The following is a 20,012-nucleotide window of genomic DNA, read 5'->3' as shown; positions in this document are numbered from 1 at the left end:
AGGGAGAGGGAGAGGACGAGAGAGGGGGCGAGAGAGAGAGAGAGAGAGATAGGGAGAGAGAGAGAGAGAGACAGAGAGAGGGACTGAGAGAGCGACATGGGTAGGGGCAGGGGGCGACTCTGCACTCGCAAGGTAGCCAGCTGACCCCCTCTTTGGGAGAGTCAGATAGAGAGAGAGAGGGGGGGGGAGAGAGAGAGAGAGAGAGAGCATGGGGGTGAGTTGGGGGTGGGGAGGGAGGTCTATGTGTCGTGCCACTATGAGGTCTCCTTCGAGCAGCGCAGTCCCCCTAATCTGTCTCATTGGATCCATGTCACTACTCCTCCGGGCAGAGGCAAAACGCCCTCCCGGCCACAAGCCTACCTCTTCGACCCCCCCCTACCCTCCCCCGGCCCCCCTCTGCCTAGCCTCCAGCGCTATTTCCAGTGTTCCACACGGGCAACTCCTCAGGACTAATGGCTAATGGCGACAATAACAAAAAAACACGGCATCAATGCCGTGTATGACATAAAAAAGCTGGGGCTGGATTTATTTCGCTTTTTTGTGTCCCCATCCTCGCCGCTTGAGTTATTGTGTGAGTGGCTCCAACAGTTGATTGCACGCGGGGTGTGTTGGGGTGTCGAGGGGAGAGGGGGGTTGGGGCGGAGGGAGGGGGGCTGTATTGATCACTGGCTGTCTTTTGATCGCAGGGGGCCCACACGAGAACATAGAGGATTTGTGTTTGTGGGAGTGAATTGCAATACACTCAGTCCAGCTCTGAAAGGGCAATAATTTATCTCCTGCTTTTGAATTCGCCCGTCACTTTTCGGTCTTTTGTTCCGGTGCCTGTAAACAATGCTACGATACAAACCTTAGCGATTTGGGGTTTTTGTTTGCTACCGCTAGCTCGAACAGATCAATGACGACGGAAGGAAAATATAACGGCACCTTGACATTTCGCATGGAATAAAATGTGGCCATTGTTCGATTATTATTTTGCAAGGGATTTGGTCTGTAATCTTGTGTCAGCCGCACACAAGGCCTTTGTATATTTGCAGTATATCTGTTTGAGCCTCCAAACAACAATCTAATATGCCTTTGGTGGGATTTGAGAGACTATTTGTACGTGTCTGGTTTGTAGTACATAACCAGAGCGCTTCGAGTGCCCCTGCTATTTGTGTTTATGTGTGTGCCATGTTGGAGGCTGTTTCTTTTCCTTAAGATAAATGGTTTCGAAGTAAACAGTTTGGAACGACTCCTCACTGCTAGCACCAGCCTGTCTCTAAATCACGGCATCGATTTATTTTTTTAAGGTAGCAAATAATCCACCAGGACGCACAGAATGTCTGTTTTTTTTTGTTCCAGAACCAGACCTGGCTTCTTTAAGATTTAATATAACATAAAAAATGAGGGGAAAAAAAGGGACCGATATCATTTATTTATTTGTCTCCTTTCTCATCCTTCCCTCTTCTATTTCGTTTTTTTTTTTCCCCCCTGTTTTGTCAAAAGAAAAAAAAATCAAAGAACATATATGCCATTTTCCCCCCAAAGTATTTTGTTCCGATTTATATCCTACAATATGTCATGTTGTGCATAAAATGATATTCCGTTGTTTTGTAAAACAACAGCCTCTCAGATTTCCCCCCTCTTCTCTGTTTCACTCCCCCCTGGTTTCGCTAGACTGTTGCTGTGTGGCCGTTTCTTATACGGTGATGGACTTTAATGCATTTCCATGCTCTATTGATATAGAATGACACTAAATTTGGCGCCAGTCAGTCCGTCTGAGCCCGGTAGGAACAATAGATGTTTATTGGATTAGTCTGAGGATGGCTGGACATCGAAGGATTTATTTTTTTAATATTTATAGACAAATTAACAGTTTCTTCTCTCTGTCTGCCCCTCTCTCTCTGTCTGTCTCTTGCTATCTACACCCCAGTCTCTCTCTCACTCTCCCCCCCCTCTCTCCCTCTGTCTGTCTGCGATGTCTCGAGTAATTTGTCTTCATGTGTTCATTTTAACAGCTTAATCTCATCTTCCTGGTCATCACAATGTACAAGATGGTGAAGCACTCCACTACCCTGAAACCTGACTCCAGCCGCCTGGAAAATATAAAGTAAGAAAGTGTTCCTTCCTGTCCAACGCCCGGCTGGCTAAGAGACCTCGCGTTTCTTATCCAGCCTCGCAGGCCAACACTGTTATCACTGCGTCTTGCTTTTTTGTGTCTTTCTTTTTAACTAGAACCTTTTATTTTATTTTTCATTATTGTTATTATTATCATTGTAATTTCTGTATTTAATTATCTTTTTCAGTGATTTCTCAGTGTTTTAAGTTTCTCTTCAACGGCAACTCTTGAATTCGTTATCATTACCGGGGAGGGGAACTGTTAAACACGACATTGTGTGGCGTGGGGATTGAGAATTCGAGGCACGGCTGCGCCGTAACCACGACAACACTGATGTCCCGAAGGCCCCCTTTGTTGTCCTTCGTTGTGGGGTCCTGCTGGCCGCGACGCAGGTTCATTACAGCGTGCACACGACGTGCACACCTGGCCTTCCTAGTGCACGGCTGTTAGGAGCGTGCTGTTTGGGTTTGCGTGTGTGGGGCGGGGCACTGTGAAGAGAGAGCGACAGAAGCGCCGTGTACATCTGTACTGGAACAAGTCCACATTTGTTCCCTTTTTTTTTTTCTCCGGATTGTTCCCACAGCCCCATAGATCCGAGTTAGAATTCCCTCCCCCACCCCCCACCCCCCAACCCCCACCCCCACCGTCAGCGGGCTAGCCGCTCCACCCCACCACGCCCTCTGCTGTGTTCGCAGCCTCAATATGTCAGTGTTTTGACGCGGGGAAGAAGAACAACAAGCCCCGTAAAGACTTACGTCACACTCTGCCGTCGTGTTCGGGTTCTGGAAGGGGGAAAACAAAAGAAGAATCCATTTATCTATTCCAGTCGGAGATGAAATATCGTGGCTCCTCCAAATGATAATTTTTTGTTAACAGTTGGGGTTTTGCGTTAGATTTGATCTCTCTCTCTCTCTCTCTCTCTCTCACCATCTATCTCTCACCATCTCTCTCTCTCTCTCTCTCTCTCTCTCTCTCTCTCTCTCTCTCTCTCTCTCTCTCTCACCATCTCTCTCTCTCTCTCTCTCTCATCTCTCTCTCTCTCTCTCTCTCTCTCTCTCTCTCTCTCTCTCTCTCTCTCTCTCTCCCGGCGTAGAATCAGCCCCACCGTTAACGGTTTGCTCCCGGGTTTGTTTTGCCTCTAATGAATGTGTTTAGCATGTGTGCTAAATATTACAGCTCTGTGGTGAAAAGGCAATCAGCAGAAAAACGTTGAAAAGGTTGTGTTTATTTAGACTCCACAGTTTATTTATGTCACGGGTTCTGTTCGCTCCCGACGGGAAAAAAAAAGAGGAAAAGAAACGCCCATTAAAGATCACACAGAAGTGGACGATTGTGTGCGTGTGCGGGGAACAAATATACACTTTAGTCGTGCCACAACCTTATTCCACCCGGGGAAAAAAAGGGCAACTTTCTATCTTCCCCATTGTTTATCGTGGGTTTATGTGTTTCTTGCTTAATGATGTCGGCGTCTGAACCTCAGAGCGATGCATCAGAGCCATTGCATGTCGCATGAAAAAAAGAGAAAGTTAACCCATGTCGTCTGCTTTCTCTTTTCCTGCTCTTTTGCCCCCTTGTCTCCCACCCTCCTCTGCTCTGTCACCCACAACCAGTAATTATCGCGTTTGCGACGGATACTATAATACAGATTTGCCTGGGTAAGCTTTAACTCACACACACCTAAGTAACGGCATAGCCCCGTTACTCATGCATAGCTGACATATGAGTTTAAAGGTGACGCATTATACCACCAGGTGTGAGTGTGATTAGCCGTCACAAGCCGTTTTGAAATTCTGCCTCTTCTGGCATCGGAAGTGGGCGTGTCCACCTAGATGTGTGCTGGATGGATCAGTCCACCAGCCTACCCAGTGGACTGTAGCAAACGTCGCTCATCCGACCGTCACACATCTAGGTGGACACGCCCAACTATGATGTCAGAAGAGGCTGATTTTCAAAACGGCTCGAAACGGCTAATCACACTCACACCTGGTGGTGGAATATTTCACTGTGCTCGATGGCCAAGAGCTCGATACAGCATGTTGTAATTTAATCATCAACAACCAACACACACCCTTGTTAGCAACCCTAATACCCATGCCTCATATAATTTCCCCTGGATCAAAGTTGAAGAGAAACCACCCTCGAATGACGACTAACCCACGCTGTGCCTTCGCTCTCTGATCTAATGTGTGTTTCCTCTCCCCCCCGCTTATCACGCTTTCTAGCTATGAAGATAATAAACCATTTATCAAGTAAGACCACGTTACCCAGAAGTCTCCACTCCACAGCCTGTAGTTTATATCCTCTCGCCACATTTGTTTGCTTTCTTTTTTTCGAGAGGCTCTCTCCGTTTGTCCTCTTCTCTATCGCTTATCTATCTGCCCTTGTCCTTTCCGTCCCTTTCTCTTCATCTCACGCTGTCTCTCTCTCTCTCTCTCGCTCGCTCGCTCGCTCTCTGCCTCTGAGCCATGAACACACCCGAAAGGAGGATTGTCCTTGGTTCTTACATAGCTCACCGTCTCTCCGCCTTCAACCATCCATTCTGTCCGTGCGTGGTGTGTACGTGTGTGTGTGTGTGTGTGCGCGCAGCACTCGGTGTTGTGTTTGAAGTTTTCAAGTCCTGCCTTTTTCCGAAGCTCATACGGTGTCGTAAGAGCCACCCCCCCCTCCCTACACCTCTCCCTCTCCTCTCAAAGACCTTCTGGCTCTGTCTGGCGGGTCCCTTCCCTCGACCTTACCGCTGACTCATTTCACTCACATTCAATCAAGCTTTTTGGGAGGGTGTTTATTTACCAAGACTACAAACGAAAACTAAACCCCGAAAGAAGCGGCTCCGTTTCCGGGGGGAAGTTTATGTTCTTTCTTCATGCCTTTGTTCTCCAGGACCTTTTAGTCCTGGTCTGGGGGGGTGTGGGGGTCGGCTGGGAGCGTTCTCTCTTTTGTTGACATCTTTACTGTCCGCTGTATTTCCGATCCACTCTGGTTTATGATTTGTTCCGCTACGCTTGTCATAACGTCAGACGTCGACGCCTGCCGGTTGCGGTTGTGTTCTTTTTCTTATCTTTCGCACGCTGGGTTCGCTGTCTCACTCTCGGCGCTTGGCGTTTGTGTGTTTTCTCTCTCTGCCGTGCGTGCTGTCCCTCAGGTCGTGGGTGATGGGTGCCTTCGCGCTGCTCTGCCTGCTGGGCCTTACCTGGTCCTTCGGCCTCTTCTTCATCAGCGACACCTCGGTGGTCATGGCCTACCTCTTCACCATCTTCAACACCTTCCAGGGCATGTTCATCTTCATCTTCCACTGCCTCCTGCAGAAAAAGGTAAACCGGGCATTTGGGAGTATAGTCTGGGGGGCGAAGGGGTTGGTAGGGTCGGACTCCCAGCCCCGAAAGGTTCTGGGTTTGAACCCCCCCACCTCGACCCCTCTCCCAATGTATCTCAAATAAAATGTACTGTGAATCACTTTTGAAAGAAGCATGCGCTCGATGACTCGATAAAATGTAACGCAAAGTCTGTGATGGCAACGAGGTCGGTCGAAAAAAGAGAGATCTCCATGGACACGCATGTGTGGAAACAGTTTAAATTAAGAAAACATCCACCAGTGTGCACAGCGAGCCTCGACACAGGACGCCACAGAGCCCCGATGAGCCCGAAGACGGCAGTCGACACTCGTGTGTCAACACGCGTCACTTTGTCCTCTGAAACAGGTTCGCAAAGAGTACGGCAAGTGTTTCCGCCAGACGTACTGCTGCGGCGGCCTGCCCACCGAGAGCTCCCACAGCTCTGCCAAAACCTCCACCACCCGGACCAGCGCCCGCTACTCCTCCGGAACCCAGGTAGGCCCCCCCCCCTCCGAAGCCCAGCGCCTTCTTCCCGTCGGGGGGGTAAACACCACCACACCCGGAGTGTGTGAAATGGCCTTGATGTGGTTCCAAGTACCGCGTCTCTGCTAGAGACTAGTCACATCGTTGGTTCCCTCGCGCAGAACAGTTGCGTCGATACGGTTCATTGATGTAGTCGATTTGAAAATGTTTTATTGTGTTCCTCGGACTGAGAAAAACACACACACACACATACACCTACACATACACACACACACGGACACACACGCACACACATACTGTATCTAACTCATTACTGTTCTTATTCCTACTGTTATTTCCTCTGTCCTGCATAAAAAGTGTTTTCTATATACTTGACATAGATTTGGATGTTGGACTATGAAAATGAATGTTAACATGCAAAAAAAACAAAAGAAAGGCCATTGTATTAACACGTCAAATGTTAATTCGGTCAATTAGATATATTAAGGGGACACCTGTTTGGCTATTAAACAAAGATTGAATGCTGTTGATTTTAGCTCCAAACGGATGGAGCCGTATACGTGGTGCCTCTACCTTTCAGAAGCACCATCTGCCCCCCTGCATGAGGAACCCCTTCTCTCTGCTCTGCGCCCTCAGCATCTGCTTTTGTTATATTCTTACTAACGCTGTGCGCATGTGAAATAGTGCCCCTACTATTTTAACATTGCCGGCACATTTTACATCTATAGGTTTGGGGGGGAGGGGGAACGCCAAAAAAAACAACATATATTTAACAGAAAAACGCGGTCTAAAAGAAAAGGTACATTTCCGCAATGTATCTATTATTGATAATCATTTTCAAGCGGCATTAATATTGTAGCCTGTACGGAAACAGCCACCGTTATGTTTAATTATAAGTGTAATCCTGCCCCCCCCCTTTTTCTTTTTTAAAGTACCCTATCGAATCCCCCACTAAAGGAAAAAGCTGAAATCAAAGCTTAAGAAGTCATTTTAGTAATGAACCTTTGCAAAACAAGATTTGAGGACGAGAGAGAGAGAGAGAGAGAGGGTCGGAGGAACCGTAAGGGCCCCTTCGGTATTTTATTTACCCGGACTGGAAGAAGCCTAATGAAAGCTGATCTGGTAGTAGGGAAACGGACTGGTTTCTCTCAGCTCCCTAATGGCTGTCCCCTTTGTTAACCTGACAGAGTCGTATCAGGAGAATGTGGAATGACACCGTAAGAAAGCAATCCGAGTCCTCCTTTATCTCAGGTGACATCAACAGCACCTCTACCCTTAACCAAGGTCAGTCTCACACCCCATCCCTCTTCACACACACACGCACACGCACACACACACACACACACACACACACACACACACACACACACACATACACACACAAACACACACGCACACTCATTTCATCATCCGGCTAGAAATAGTTTTTTTACTTCCTGTGATTTTATTTTTTGCAGAGCCATTGAGAGTTACCAAGGGTTTTCAATTTTTTTTTTTTTTTTCATGTTTGGGTTTTTTAATGACTGTTTGAAGCTTCACAGGCTTGAGTGGTGCTTTTAAAATAAGAAACCTAGACCTTGCGCCCCCACAGAAAACAAAAAAAGAATTAGACCAATCTGCTCCCTCTGCGTAGCCACAGCCCATGTGAATTGGGGCAAGGATTCCAAAAAAGAAGTTTGGTTCTTAAGTGCTGGCTATACACTCAGGAGAAAGAAGTAGATGCAAAGAATATAAATAGATGAAACAAATAAACACAGACAGCATGTGTGCGTTGGGGTAGGAAACATTTACACCGTAGCAACGTCCTGGCTCTGCAGGGTGAGCCAGAGTTCTATATACAGTCGGGCCTTTTGCGCGCGTTTAAGGTGACCTCTGTTAGTTCATGCAGGACTCTAGGGGGGGAAGACATTCATTATTTAGCTCTAGCACAAATATGACGATGAGAAGATGATGTTCAACTCTGGCTGACCCTGAATGCCTCGTGTGTAGTTGGGCTGTTTCGCTGCCACTGCTGCTGCTGCCGGTAAAATGGCTTTCTAAGCATGCAAGGGGAGCAGGAGGGGTGCACTGAGGTGCTCCCGTGGTCCTCAGACTACGCCCCCCCACCCCCAAAACCCCCCACCCCCCTCCCCTCCTCTTCTTCTTCTTCTTCTTCTTCTTCTTCCTCCTCTTCTTTTGGCTCCACCCCTTTTTGCCCTTGCTCTCTTTTCTACTGTTCACTTTTCAACATGACACAAAAACACAGAAAGAAAATAAAAAAACCTGGCTACCCTAATACCCCATTTATTTATTTATTTATTTGCTTTTTTTTTCTAAATATCCTGATTCGAAAGAAGAAAACTAAATATTTTTCTATAAAAAGATAGTACTATTTGGATATCTTTATTCTAAATAATAAACCAATACGATTAATAGAAGCACAACTAGAGTTGCATTTTTGTTTTTGTTTTATTTGCATATCTTTTACGCAATAGAATAAACCAATAAAGCACCGAATAAGAATAGAGACAAAACAAAAGCCGTCTAATATCCTCCAATCTAAAAGTTTTCTTTTTTTCTTCGATTTGGATTTCCATCCGGTGTTTTTTTTTCCTGCAGCTCGTCTCCGTGACGTTAATGTGGAGGTTGGGTATTGATCACTCCGGTCGGGGTAGTGGACTCCCTGTCTCCCCTGGAGAGCGGAGCTCTGAAGGAAGAGGCCCCGATCGGAGAGAGCACTTCCTTGTCATTAAAAGCAAAAAAAACACACAACAACCCTGGGAGACATGTCGACATGACAGATGGCGTTTAACACATGTAATAAACGGCGCTGGAAACGCACCAAGCCTTTTATAAAACACACAACTCTCTGAGCACAATAGAAAAGAGAGGGGCTTCCAGGAGCCAATGGCTATGGCTAAATAATGTCTTTAGTTTAGTTTTTTTACATTAGGAGAATTTCAAAAATTCGACTGGGATATTTTTTCTGGGGCGGGGGGGGGGGGGTTTGGACTCGGTTCAAAACGTAAACCCTTGCAGGATATTACAAAGGCTTTGAGAGGGCTGTTTGTGTTGAATATTTATTTTGAGTTGAACATGACAGATGAAAAAATAACCGTGACAGAAGGCAATAATGAGCATAGTGGAGGTAAGGGATGGGGGGATTGTACTACCTAGGGATTGGAGAGGTTTAGAGGTATTAACGCACTACCTGCAAATACCAAAAACAATGATCAAAATCAGAACGGGGAATGTTTTGTTCCTTTAGATGGGGGGGCCATGCCCGGGCACGCGATTTGCATGATAAATAAACAGTTGTGTGCAGGGTGCAGAATGTGTGTTACAGGACATCCCGCCATGGGAGTATTGGTCTCTCATATAGGACCAGCTGAATGCTTGGGTGCACTAAGGCCCGGCTGTTCTCAAATGCTCTGCTCTTGTTTTTTTTGTTTTTTTTAAATCAAATTATAATTATAACCTGTGTTATGATCACGACTGAACAGCCATCCCTATGTTTACCTTATTTCTTTATATTTTTTCTTGCATTTCCATTTCTCTCCATCCAACCAAACACAAAATGTAGAAACACATACAACACCTCAACATTTATTTTTTCACAATTGCTGTCAAACTCTCAAACTGTGGAGCAGCAAAGACTGACCAGCGCTTCCTTCTGTCTTGCCACTCTAGGAATGACGGGAAATTACCTACTAACAAATCCTCTTCTTCGACCGCAAGGCACTAACAACCCCTATAACACCTTACTGGCTGAGACTGTCGTATGTAACAGCCCCACAGCCCCAGTGTTTAACTCGCCAGGTGTGCTTACATGACATGTCCCCGTACATGCAGACCTCTCTCTCTCTTTCTCTCTGTCTCTGTCTCTCCCTTTCTCTCTGTCTCTCTCTCTGTCTCTGTCTCTGTCTCTGTCTCTCTCTCTCTGTCTCTGTCTCTCTCTCTCTCTCTCTCTCTCTCTCTCTCTCTCTCTCTCTCTCTCTCTCTCCCTCACCCACTTCTGCTTCTGTTTCCACATGAATTTACACACAAGGCAGAACTATTTCTAAGGCAAAAGAAGTATTGAATCTTGCCCTTCTGTATCATTGTCTTCCTCGTATGTGTGTGTGTGTGTGTGTGTGTGTGTGTGTGTGTGTGTGTGTGTGTGTGTGTGTGTGTGTGTGTGTGTGTGTGTGTGTGTGTGTGTGTGTGTGTGAGTGTGTGTGTGCCCTTAAGTTTGTGCGTGCTTGCTCTTGCTTTTGTGTGCATCAGCCAATTGTTGGTGTCTGTTTGTGTCAGTGTCTCAGTGTGTGTCCGTGCACGTACGCATGTGTGTGTGTGTGCGCACCGGGGCCTGCGATTGACGCCATGCATATTTGTGTGTCTACGTATTGGTCTGTCTTACTTGTGTGTGAAGTGTGTGTGTGTGTGTGTGTGTGTGTGTGTGTGTGTGTGTGTGTGTGTGTGTGTGTGTGTGTGTGTGTGTGTGTGTGAATGTTCCCCTGTTTGAACCGGTGAGCTACCTCTAAGATTTATGGAGCTCCGCACACACTCCCATCTCAGATTTCCCCTCTTATCCAAACTCAGTGTGTTCACAGAATGGGACAAAATGATTAAGCAGGGGATTGAGATACTGCGTATTCTGCCTTGAGATAGTGTAAATCATGCTGTAGACTTAATTGCATGCTTATTAAGATAAATGCTTCAGAATTATCATGATCCTAATGAAATTTTGGCTATTTTTTTTTCCCGTCGCGCTTTGAGTGGGAGCTTTCCCCCGAAGCCCTGATGGTACACACCGGGCAAAATGGGACTCATAAAACTGGCTATTCTTTTGATTAAATATAAATACTTGGGGGATATTAAGGTATAAATTAAGCAGAAACCCCCGCCTCTTCCCAAACAAGCAATTGCTCATGGCATTAAAAGTATGATTCCACGATTCCACCTCTCTTTGTATTATAGTAATGACTGTGTGCTTTAATTGTGTTGTTTTTCTATTTTGCAAAATGAAATGGCGTCTTCTTTATTCATGTCTTCTGCTCTCCCCTGTGCTTCCCTCTAGTGACCTACAGAGAGACAAGTATGGGAGTAAAACTTAACTTTGCCTATCAAATGTAAATTTTTATCAGCATGCTTATTAAAACCAAAAACCAAAAAATACTAAAACCAAACCACACCCCCATTCATGGCACAATCACTGTTTTTTCTTTTAGACCATTAACACACACTCATCGAGCAAGTGGTTCACAGAGCAATCCGAGACAAGTCGTTATGTGTTCGTTTATATTCCTTAAAAAAAAAAAGAAGGAAATTGACCGAGAAATCGAGCAAAGAATCAATTTGTCAATTGAAATCAAATCTATTCACATTACAAGCCCATGCTACTCTGCTTCTCTCTCTCCTCCACTGTTTGTGAGCCAACAGCCTGCCAAAATATTCGATGTTTACTAAACACACGCATGGAGGACAACATTTATCGGACAACCGACATGACAGACATTTTTCCTGTTTGTACTTTTGGTTTTGTCAAGCTTACCCCCCTCTCCACCTCCCTTGCAGTCTAAATTTGTGTTTCCCTGGTCGCCGTTCTTGCGGTCTCAGCGTCCACTAAATATCCTGCACACCACATCTGTCCCCCCCGGTTTCCTAGACAACACCTGTCTGGTCACCCGGTCGCCTCCGAGCCAAGCATAAACAAATCACGTAGACGTCATGACAACAGCTGGCACCCCTTCTCCCCCCCTCCTTTTATTTCTTATCATTTTCTTTCTCCTCACACTTTCAGTTAGTGCTAATGTGTGTGTGTGTGTGTGTGTGTGTGTGTGTGTGTGTGTGTGTGTGTGTGTGTGTGTGTGTGTGTGTGTGTGTGTGTGTGTGTGTGTGTGTGTGTGTGTGTGTGTGTGTGTGTGGGTGTGTTTTTCTTGTCGTTTCTTTCATGTTTTCTTTCCGCGTCACACTGTGTGTGTTTGTGTGTGTGTTTGTTGTAATTTTGTCCTTGTCTCCCTGTGTGTGTGTGTGTGTGTGTGTGTGTGTGTGTGTGTGTGTGTGTGTGTGTGTGTGTGTGTGTGTTTTTGTGTTTGTGTTTGTGTGTTTACATACAGTATATGTGTATTTCATGTTTTTTTACATGTCTGTGTGTGTGTCTATGTGCGTCTGTGTGTACGTGTGTTTGTTGTAATTTTGTCCCTGTCACCCTGTGTGTGTGTGTGTGTGTGTGTGTGTGTGTGTGTGTGTGTGTGTGTGTGTGTGTGTGTGTGTGTGTGTGTGTGGTGTGTGTGTGTGTGTGTGTGTGTGTGTGTGTGTGTGTGTGTGTGTGTGTATGTGTGAACCTATGTGTTTTTCGTATTTTTTACGCGTCTCCTTGTGTGTACGTGTGTGTGTGTATGTGTGCGTGTGTGTGTTTCTCTTGTCCAATTTCTCATATTTATTTTCTTTCCCCCCTTGTTTTTGTGTGTGTGTGCGATGTGTATGTATGTGTGTGTGTGTCTGCATAGCACACAGTCTGGCCCAGTGTTCCTTATCTGGATGACAGCATGAGTCACGAGAAATACTCATTCCTATTCATCCTCACCTTCCCTTTTATTGGTTCTCCTCCTCCTCCTTCCCGCTCATTTGTTGTCGTACCACCGAACCCGTTCGCCAAGGCTGATGCAATCTGCACTCCCTCTCCCTCCCATTCTCATTCTCCTTCCTCCTCCTCCTCCTCCTCCTCCTCCTCCTCCTCCTCCCTAGTCTTGCGTGAAGGCTGGCTAGCTGGCTAATAGCCCTCCCCTCCCCCTGCTGATTTCGGTGACCCCCCAAATGCTCAGAGCGATTCCCAACATGGCTGCTATCTGACCTCTCCCTCCCTCCCTCCCTCTCTCCCTCCATCCCTCCCTCCCTCCCTCTCTCGCCCGCTGCTGCTGTGTTATTCTTGAGCTGGGCCGCGAGCTCGCTGGGGAACCGTCACCGTGACGACCGATGCCAAGCATAGTGCACAGCTCAGAGCTCTCTGACCTCTGACCTCCTGACCCTCCCTTTTTTTTGGGGGGGGGGGTGCACAAACCCACCGACACAATCGCAAAGAAAGTGTACCGTCCTAAATTGAACAAGCCCTCCCCACCTTGCCCCCTACATACACACACACACACACACACACACACACACACACACACACACACACACACATACACACACACACACACACACACTCAATTTAAGTTGCCCTTCCAACAAGAAACAATAATGATAATAATGATAGTCGTGATAATAAATATTCTGATGATACTAACGATAACGATAATATTAAAACAGAAAATAATAGCAATTGTATACTACCACTACTAATACTACTAACTATAATGAGAATGAGAATTACACTAAAAGCTACAATTGTAATATTTTACACAAATTATTGCATGTGATTATAATTCTTAGTGTTAATATTATTATTATTATTATTATTATTATTATTATTATTATTATTATTATTATCATTATCTGTGTATTGGTTCGAGGGCAGGGCAGCTCTCTCTCTAGCTTGGCGATTTGTTTTGCTGAACCCTTGCTCTTCTCACTCAGTTGCGGAGTTTCACACGTATTTTTGTTTCTTGTGGTTTTGTTCAGTTTTGTATCCTTTTTGAGTGATTATTTTGTCATCCTGTTACAATAAATCATTTTACTTTCTTTTGTACATCAGCTACTCTTAGACCAGATAGCCTGAGCAGACAGACATGATGTGAGTGTCTAAAGTGAGTCTTTCCTCATGCTGTGTGTGGTGATGTCGGAGTGCTGCTTGTGGGCCCCCCCCTCCCTCCCCCCACCCCCTAACCCCCTCCCTTCCTCCCCCTCTCCCCCCCCCCACACCCCACCCCCCCCCACCCATAGTGAGAAAACCAAGATGGCTGCCCCCCTTGACACCCAACCCCTTATTTTCCCCCTTCTGTCTCCATTTTCGTTTTCCATCGCTGTTCCTTTTGTTCTTTGACTTTCCTTTCCTCGGCTCCATCGACACAATTAGTTGCTCGCAAAACCCATCGTTGATGTGGATGTTGTCGTTGTCGTATTGCCTATTTGTGGCTACACATCTGTGAACCTATTCGATTGCTGTGTGTGTCGTTGGTCATGAATATGTTTTGTCTCTTAATGTTGTTTTGGGATCACTTTCACGGCGTCGTCAACATTGTGACTTAGTTAAACACACAGCGTTTTACGGTTACTTGGAACGAACGAGAGGCATATGTGAAAGTAAAAAGTATAATTCTCTTCCAACCTAATGCATGCCTTTATTGGATGTTCTAACAATTGTGACATCAGTGGCATGGCTTGATTTGAATCCGGGCTTTATTTTGTGTTTGGAACTGCATCCTAAACAGCATTAAATGTCTTTTTAATAGGTGCTGCCTGGAAGTGACTAAACGGCTTATTCTCCCTCCTCTTTCTTTCCCAGGGCACTCAATGAACAATGTGGTGAGGGATACAAGTGCAATGGATACACTACCGCTAAATGGTAACTTTAACAATAGCTACTCTCTACGCAACGGGGACTTTGGGGATTCGGTGCAGGTGGTGGACTGCGGCCTGAGTCTGGACGACGCGGCCTTCGAGAAGATGATCATCTCCGAGCTGGTGCACAACAACCTCCGTGCCTGTAACAAGAGCCAGCCGCCGCCCCCCCCAGCGACGCTGCAGCAACACCCGCACCCGCCACCGCCGCACCAACCGCCCCCGCAGCACAAGCAACCGCCGCTCCCGCACCACCCGCACCCCCAGCACCACCCGCACCCGCCGCCGCCCCAGCTTCCCCCGCAGCAGCAGCACCCTCACCTGCCGCCGCCGCAGCTGCAGCTGCACCACCCCCACCACCACCCCCACCACCCCCACCACCACCAACACCACCACCACCCGCACCACCACCAGACCCTCCACCTGCAGCCCCGCCACCCGCCGGGGGGGCCGCAGCCGCAGCAGCAGCAGCACCACCACCAGACGCTGCACCCCCACCCCCACCGGTACCACCACACGGAGCGGGCTCCGCCCAAGGTGACCGTGGTGGGCGTCGGCGGCGGCGGTGGCGGCGGCGGCAGTAGCAGCGAGGACGACGCCATGGGGGTGGAGCCGGCCGCGTCTCTGGTGCAGGTGGGCGACGGGCCGGCCGCCCCGGCGCTGGCCACCGCCGCCAACCCCACCCCCACCCCCACCCCCGCCGGGGCGGGGGTGGGGGTGGGGTTGGGGGTGGGGGTCCTGGAGCTGCACCCCCAGCAGCGGGTGCTGGAGGCCCCGCTCATCCCCCAGCGGACTCACTCGCTCCTCTACGTGCCCAAGAAGCTGGTGAGGACCGACGGCGGCGTGGAGACCTTTGGCGGCCCGCACGCGGACCCCGCCGCCGCCGACAATCCCGCTCCTCATCCCTACGACGACGGCGGCGGCGGCGGGGGGAGCCCCCTGCAGTCCCCCAGCCGAGACCATGACTCTTTGTACGCGAGCGCGCCCCGGCTGAAGGACGAGGACTCACCGTGCCCCGAGAGCTGCAGCAGCCCGGACGCCCCGCCCTCGGCGGAGGAGGACCTGTCCCCGTCCAAGGGCAGCGAGAACGAGGACGTTTACTACAAGAGCATGCCCAACCTGGGGGCCGGCCAGCAGCAGCTCCAGGCCTACTACCAGATCAGCCGGGTGGGCAGCGACGGCTACATCATCCCCATCACCACCCCCACCAAGGAGGGCTGCGTTCCCGAGGGAGACGTGCGGGAAGGACAGATGCAGCTAGTGACGAGCCTTTAAATGTATTTCAATCATCCCCCCCCCCCCCCCCCATCACCAACCCTGCCCCAACCCTCTCCTTCCCCCCCCGGGCTACCCCTCTCCTGAACCTTTCAGATATTTGGATTTTCTTGACCTTGCGGAAGGGAGACGGCACACAGACACAGACAGACACACACACACACACACACACACACACACACACACACACACACACACACACACACACACACACACACACACACAATGTCTGACAGCTAGGAAAGTGTTGCGTTTTTTTATTGTTTTTTCAAAGAAGACCTAGAGACCCTACCATGCACAAAAGCCAACCAAATCTGCACCCTACCACCCCACGCCCCCACCCAGCACCCATGCATACCACCCTTACCTTCCCTCTAGACCAATAGACTTGATTTACAGAGATGGCAGTGCAAAGAACTGTACATACAATGCAGAAGTCAAAATTTCAATTTTAAAAGACAAGCCAACGATGTATTTAAATGTGCTGCTGCTGTAGAATTACTGAGAAAACAATAAAACGTAAAACAAAAAAAATAAAAACAAAATAATGATACTGGATCCATCAGATCAGCAGGTTTACCGGTCAAAAGATTGTACATACACTCCACGACATTCTCGTTGAAGCCTGTTTTGTATTATATACAAAATGACACTCTCTCGGAGCGGGATACGGACTATATGGTTGTAATATGTTTCAGATGAGACTGTAATATTAGGAATATTAGATGCTGGTCCCTCCTGAGTCGCACCGGTCACCATGAAGTTTGGATTGTATTACCACTAGCAATCCAGCCCCTGGCCTTATATTTTCTCAAATGTACATTGAACTGTTGTCAAGGAAAATGGCTGAAATATATATTTTGTTGTATTGCTAGTGTAAGATAAAAAAAAATCATCAAAAATAAATGGATGGGACGCCGTGAATATGAAGAAATCTTTGGAAAGTTTTAACATTTGAGAGACTATTGTGTAAAAGTTGCACATCAAGTATGTTATGCGATATTTTATGAATCCAACATGTCATTCATAATAGGACGTTTGAGCATTTAAAAGGCTGATAGAAACTAAAGGATTCAACCATATACAAGATGCATATTCACTTTTTCCCCTTGTGAACAGTGTTTTTGCTTAATGAACTCCATAGATATTGCCCATTGAAATGCATTTATTTAATATCGCCATTCAAAGCGACATTATTTTAGTACAATGGGATTATAAAAATGCCCCTTTAAAGACGTTTATGCTTTGCACAATTTTGTGCGAATCTGTATGAAATATATCTTTTCAGCATCCATTGCAGAGTAGTGAGCAAGCGCCACTTTTTGAGGATAGTTTCTATACATAGTTCTTCCGCCTGGGTTTGGACATTTATTTATTAAAAGAATCCAAAAAATCAATGGGAAATAGTTGAACATTTTCCAGCACTGGTATAAATGCTGTACTGTAGCTCATTCTTTTTTCGTAAACATGTTATTAAGGGGCCCATCACTAAAGACTGATGTAAAGTTCAACACTTGTTTAAAAAAATAAATAAATGTGAGATTTTTTGTCAAATGCCAGTTGTTTTTTTATGGTTCGTGTTTTGGTACAATCTTACAAAAAGAAGACGAAGAAGAAAAAGGTTTAAATGCTTTGCTTTGAACAAGTGACACTTTTGACTCAGGTTTTAGCATAGATCCCAATTGATTCCCTTGAAGGGAAAAAAGTGTGACATTTATTTCAAATATAGTACATTTATCTTGAGCCTGTTTTTTTCTTTTGCTTAAATTGATGAGGAATAAACAAGGATCGTTTATACCGTATGTCTTGTTAGGGGAGGCCACATCTGACCATGTGACCCCAAAGATCAGAAACTCAGGTAGGACAAGTTACATTGTAAATGTTCCTATGTGTGGTTGTTACAACACTCCAATAAAGGTATCAAAATGACCCTGGGTAAGCAACATTGTCCTCTTAGTAATATCACCGCCTCGGCTGCCATCGACCAATCACCTGTCGAACAAAACCAAGGATGTAGAACAAGAATAGCTCAACGTCACCACCCTGCGCATCTAAGACGCCCGCGTAGGACAGATGTTAGTCCAAATTTAGGTCTCGATACCTTTTTCCGCAGACCTCGGCTAGCATCTGGCTTATGGCTAGCCTGCGTCGGATACAGTAAAATTTGTAAGCCATTTCTATATACCTCCAGTTCTGTCGGGATGACGGAACTTGTCGGGGAAGCGTACACATTTGCACTGTTTACCGTTTGGCATGGAAGGCAAAGTGAGTCTGAACTCGGCAAAGGCGCACTTTCTGTCAGAGTGGGTTCATAATGCCACGTGTGGGCTGTGTTTGTGTTCCGACTTTTTCGTACAAATGAGCGTGTGACATTTTGCGCAATTATCTGTGAGAACATTGTCATTTAGAGCAGATGTGTCTGGGTTATTTGTGTTCTGGTACAGCATCCCAGATGCAAGACACTGGGTAAATGCCACCCACATTTTTTAAGAAATTGTTTATTAGAATAAGATAATGCTGATAATGACAAAACATTAAAATGTTTCCATACTTTATTCTAAAAGTATTCATCACTAAGGCTAGACTCGATCATAATGAAGCACCATTTTCCCAACATTTCAATATGATTACGTTTGATAATGATAATGCTATTTTTAGCATTACTTTCTGACATTGATCTCGACATACGACATGAATACACACTTTGATTTGTTCTCCGCTTGTTAAGACGTTGTAATTCATTTCAGCAGCTCCTCTTGACACACTGGGGCTGTGAAGTCATTTCTTACCCTTTCTCTAATCCCTATATAGATCCTATGTATTGAACACTAAATAGTCCAGTATGTTGGGTACAGGTGACATAGGGAATAGAGGCTATTCTTGCCGGGCGGTAGTTAGGTCCCGGACATCTATCAATGTGATGTGTATTGGTCGCATAAACAAGTCGACATGTGTTAGATGTCGCCTTGTCTCACAAATCAGACTTCAGATAAACACGTCTTAAGTCTGACAGTGGACAAGCTCATATCTTGGTGAAGAGGGCGTTTCATTTTCTTTCCCTTCAAATGTAATTCTACCAATCATGTTTCTGGGTCGGGTGTCTAGACGCATGGAATGACATGGAATGGTTCTCTACTGGAAACCACCTGACTGGCAGAAACATAGCATACATGATATGGCTGAGTATTAAGCTCAGATCAAGAAGAGGACTGCTAACTAAAACTAGCAGCATATTACATTTACATTCAGGCGTTTTGCAGACGCTTATCCAAAGTGACTTACAGTAATTACATTTGTCAGAAGAAAGTCTTCTGACAGTCATAATAAATCTTCCCATTGTTGGTGTCCTTCCTTGGCTGACAGGTGACGCATATTCGACCACCGCTGACTAACTCTGTCAAGGTCTTCTGAAGATTATCTTCAGAAGAACAAAATCATAACAAAACAGGAAACACTGTTATAGATACAGCATTGTCTAACTTCTTCACTCTGAGATTAGATTAGATTAGATGTCCACAGATGTAACCACTATGCACTATAGGATAGTGAGGAAATTAGTTGCTCACTACTTTTATGTTTCAATACCAGAAGTGCATAATATAGGGCACCAGATTCTAACACTAAGATTGCCAACAACACTTCAAAACAGTGAAGACCATAGTGGGCTATAGGGATGGAGTAAACACTACACGGCCTGAATAGGTTTACTTGCTTCTTTGTGTATTGCACAGCATCCGGTATTTGGGATTCTTTAGTACTTTTGCTTAAAACAATTGTGCATCTATTGAGGTTCAAATTCAGCCGACCCTGAAAACAATAGTTTTGTATAGTTATTTTTTTAGTTTCAGCAAGTTACAATGAAGAATTGAGTTCATGTTCAGAACCAAATGAACTTGCCGAAAGTAAAAAATATTTACTCGATAAAATCTCACATTTCATTATCCCGCACTGTGTTGATATTTAGAGAAAAGGTGTTTATAAAAGGGAACATAAATGTCAACAACTACAGGAAGCGTGTACTCACCTCACCTCCCTCCAAGGCCACCACCCGCAGTGTATTTACCCCCGGCACGGCGACCTCAGACACAGATAAGCCTGCTCGGTGAGCTGCTGGGTTTATTCTTTATTATTAAAGGGGTGGGCAATTTGATCTTGGATTTGCTTTTTGTCTGCACCAGAGCATGTTGACTCAACGCCCTTCGCGGTTTTTTTCTATGTGCGGCCTTCTTACTCTCCGAGCACCTTCTTAAACTCTTTCACTCACAGGGGGGCAGAGAGAAAGAGAGAGAGAGAGAATGAGAGATGTTTGTTAAACATTGGGGATTTATAGAGAGAGAAGAGGGATACAAAAGATCGAAAGAGAG

General features: G+C 46.2%; 2 protein-coding genes across 2 annotated transcripts in view; both read left to right on the top strand.

Moving 5' to 3' along the window:
* Positions 1–14,382, top strand: part of adgrl2a (adhesion G protein-coupled receptor L2a) — a 160,234-nt gene extending 145,852 nt beyond the window's left edge. Inside the window, exons 16-22 of the mRNA XM_056603611.1 lie at positions 1,998–2,089; positions 5,241–5,409; positions 5,797–5,925; positions 7,101–7,197; positions 10,952–10,969; positions 13,568–13,606; positions 14,318–14,382. Coding sequence (XP_056459586.1) covers positions 1,998–2,089; positions 5,241–5,409; positions 5,797–5,925; positions 7,101–7,197; positions 10,952–10,969; positions 13,568–13,605 — 543 coding nt within the window. The 3' untranslated portion in view covers position 13,606; positions 14,318–14,382. The remainder of the gene's footprint in view (positions 1–1,997; positions 2,090–5,240; positions 5,410–5,796; positions 5,926–7,100; positions 7,198–10,951; positions 10,970–13,567; positions 13,607–14,317) is intronic.
* Positions 14,383–14,478: 96 nt separating this feature from the next.
* On the top strand, positions 14,479–15,648 carry LOC130393490 (adhesion G protein-coupled receptor L2-like). The gene is made up of 3 exons (XM_056604168.1): positions 14,479–14,496; positions 14,911–15,006; positions 15,130–15,648. Exons 1-3 carry the CDS (start codon positions 14,479–14,481, stop codon positions 15,646–15,648), a joined length of 633 nt encoding a protein of 210 aa, XP_056460143.1.
* Positions 15,649–20,012: the final 4,364 nt, after the last annotated feature.

The sequence above is a fragment of the Gadus chalcogrammus genome, chromosome 12 (genome assembly GCF_026213295.1).
Source record: "Gadus chalcogrammus isolate NIFS_2021 chromosome 12, NIFS_Gcha_1.0, whole genome shotgun sequence".
Taxonomy (NCBI): Eukaryota; Metazoa; Chordata; class Actinopteri; order Gadiformes; family Gadidae; genus Gadus; species Gadus chalcogrammus.
The sequence above is the reverse complement of the archived record's forward strand: the minus strand, read 5'-3'. Positions and strand labels throughout refer to the sequence as shown.

Coding starts and splice junctions, on each gene's coding strand:
- LOC130393490 (XM_056604168.1), top strand. Junction 15,007..15,129: donor CGGCCGCGTCTCTGGTGCAG/GTGGGCGACGGG, acceptor CTGCACCCCCAG/CAGCGGGTGCTGGAGGCCCC.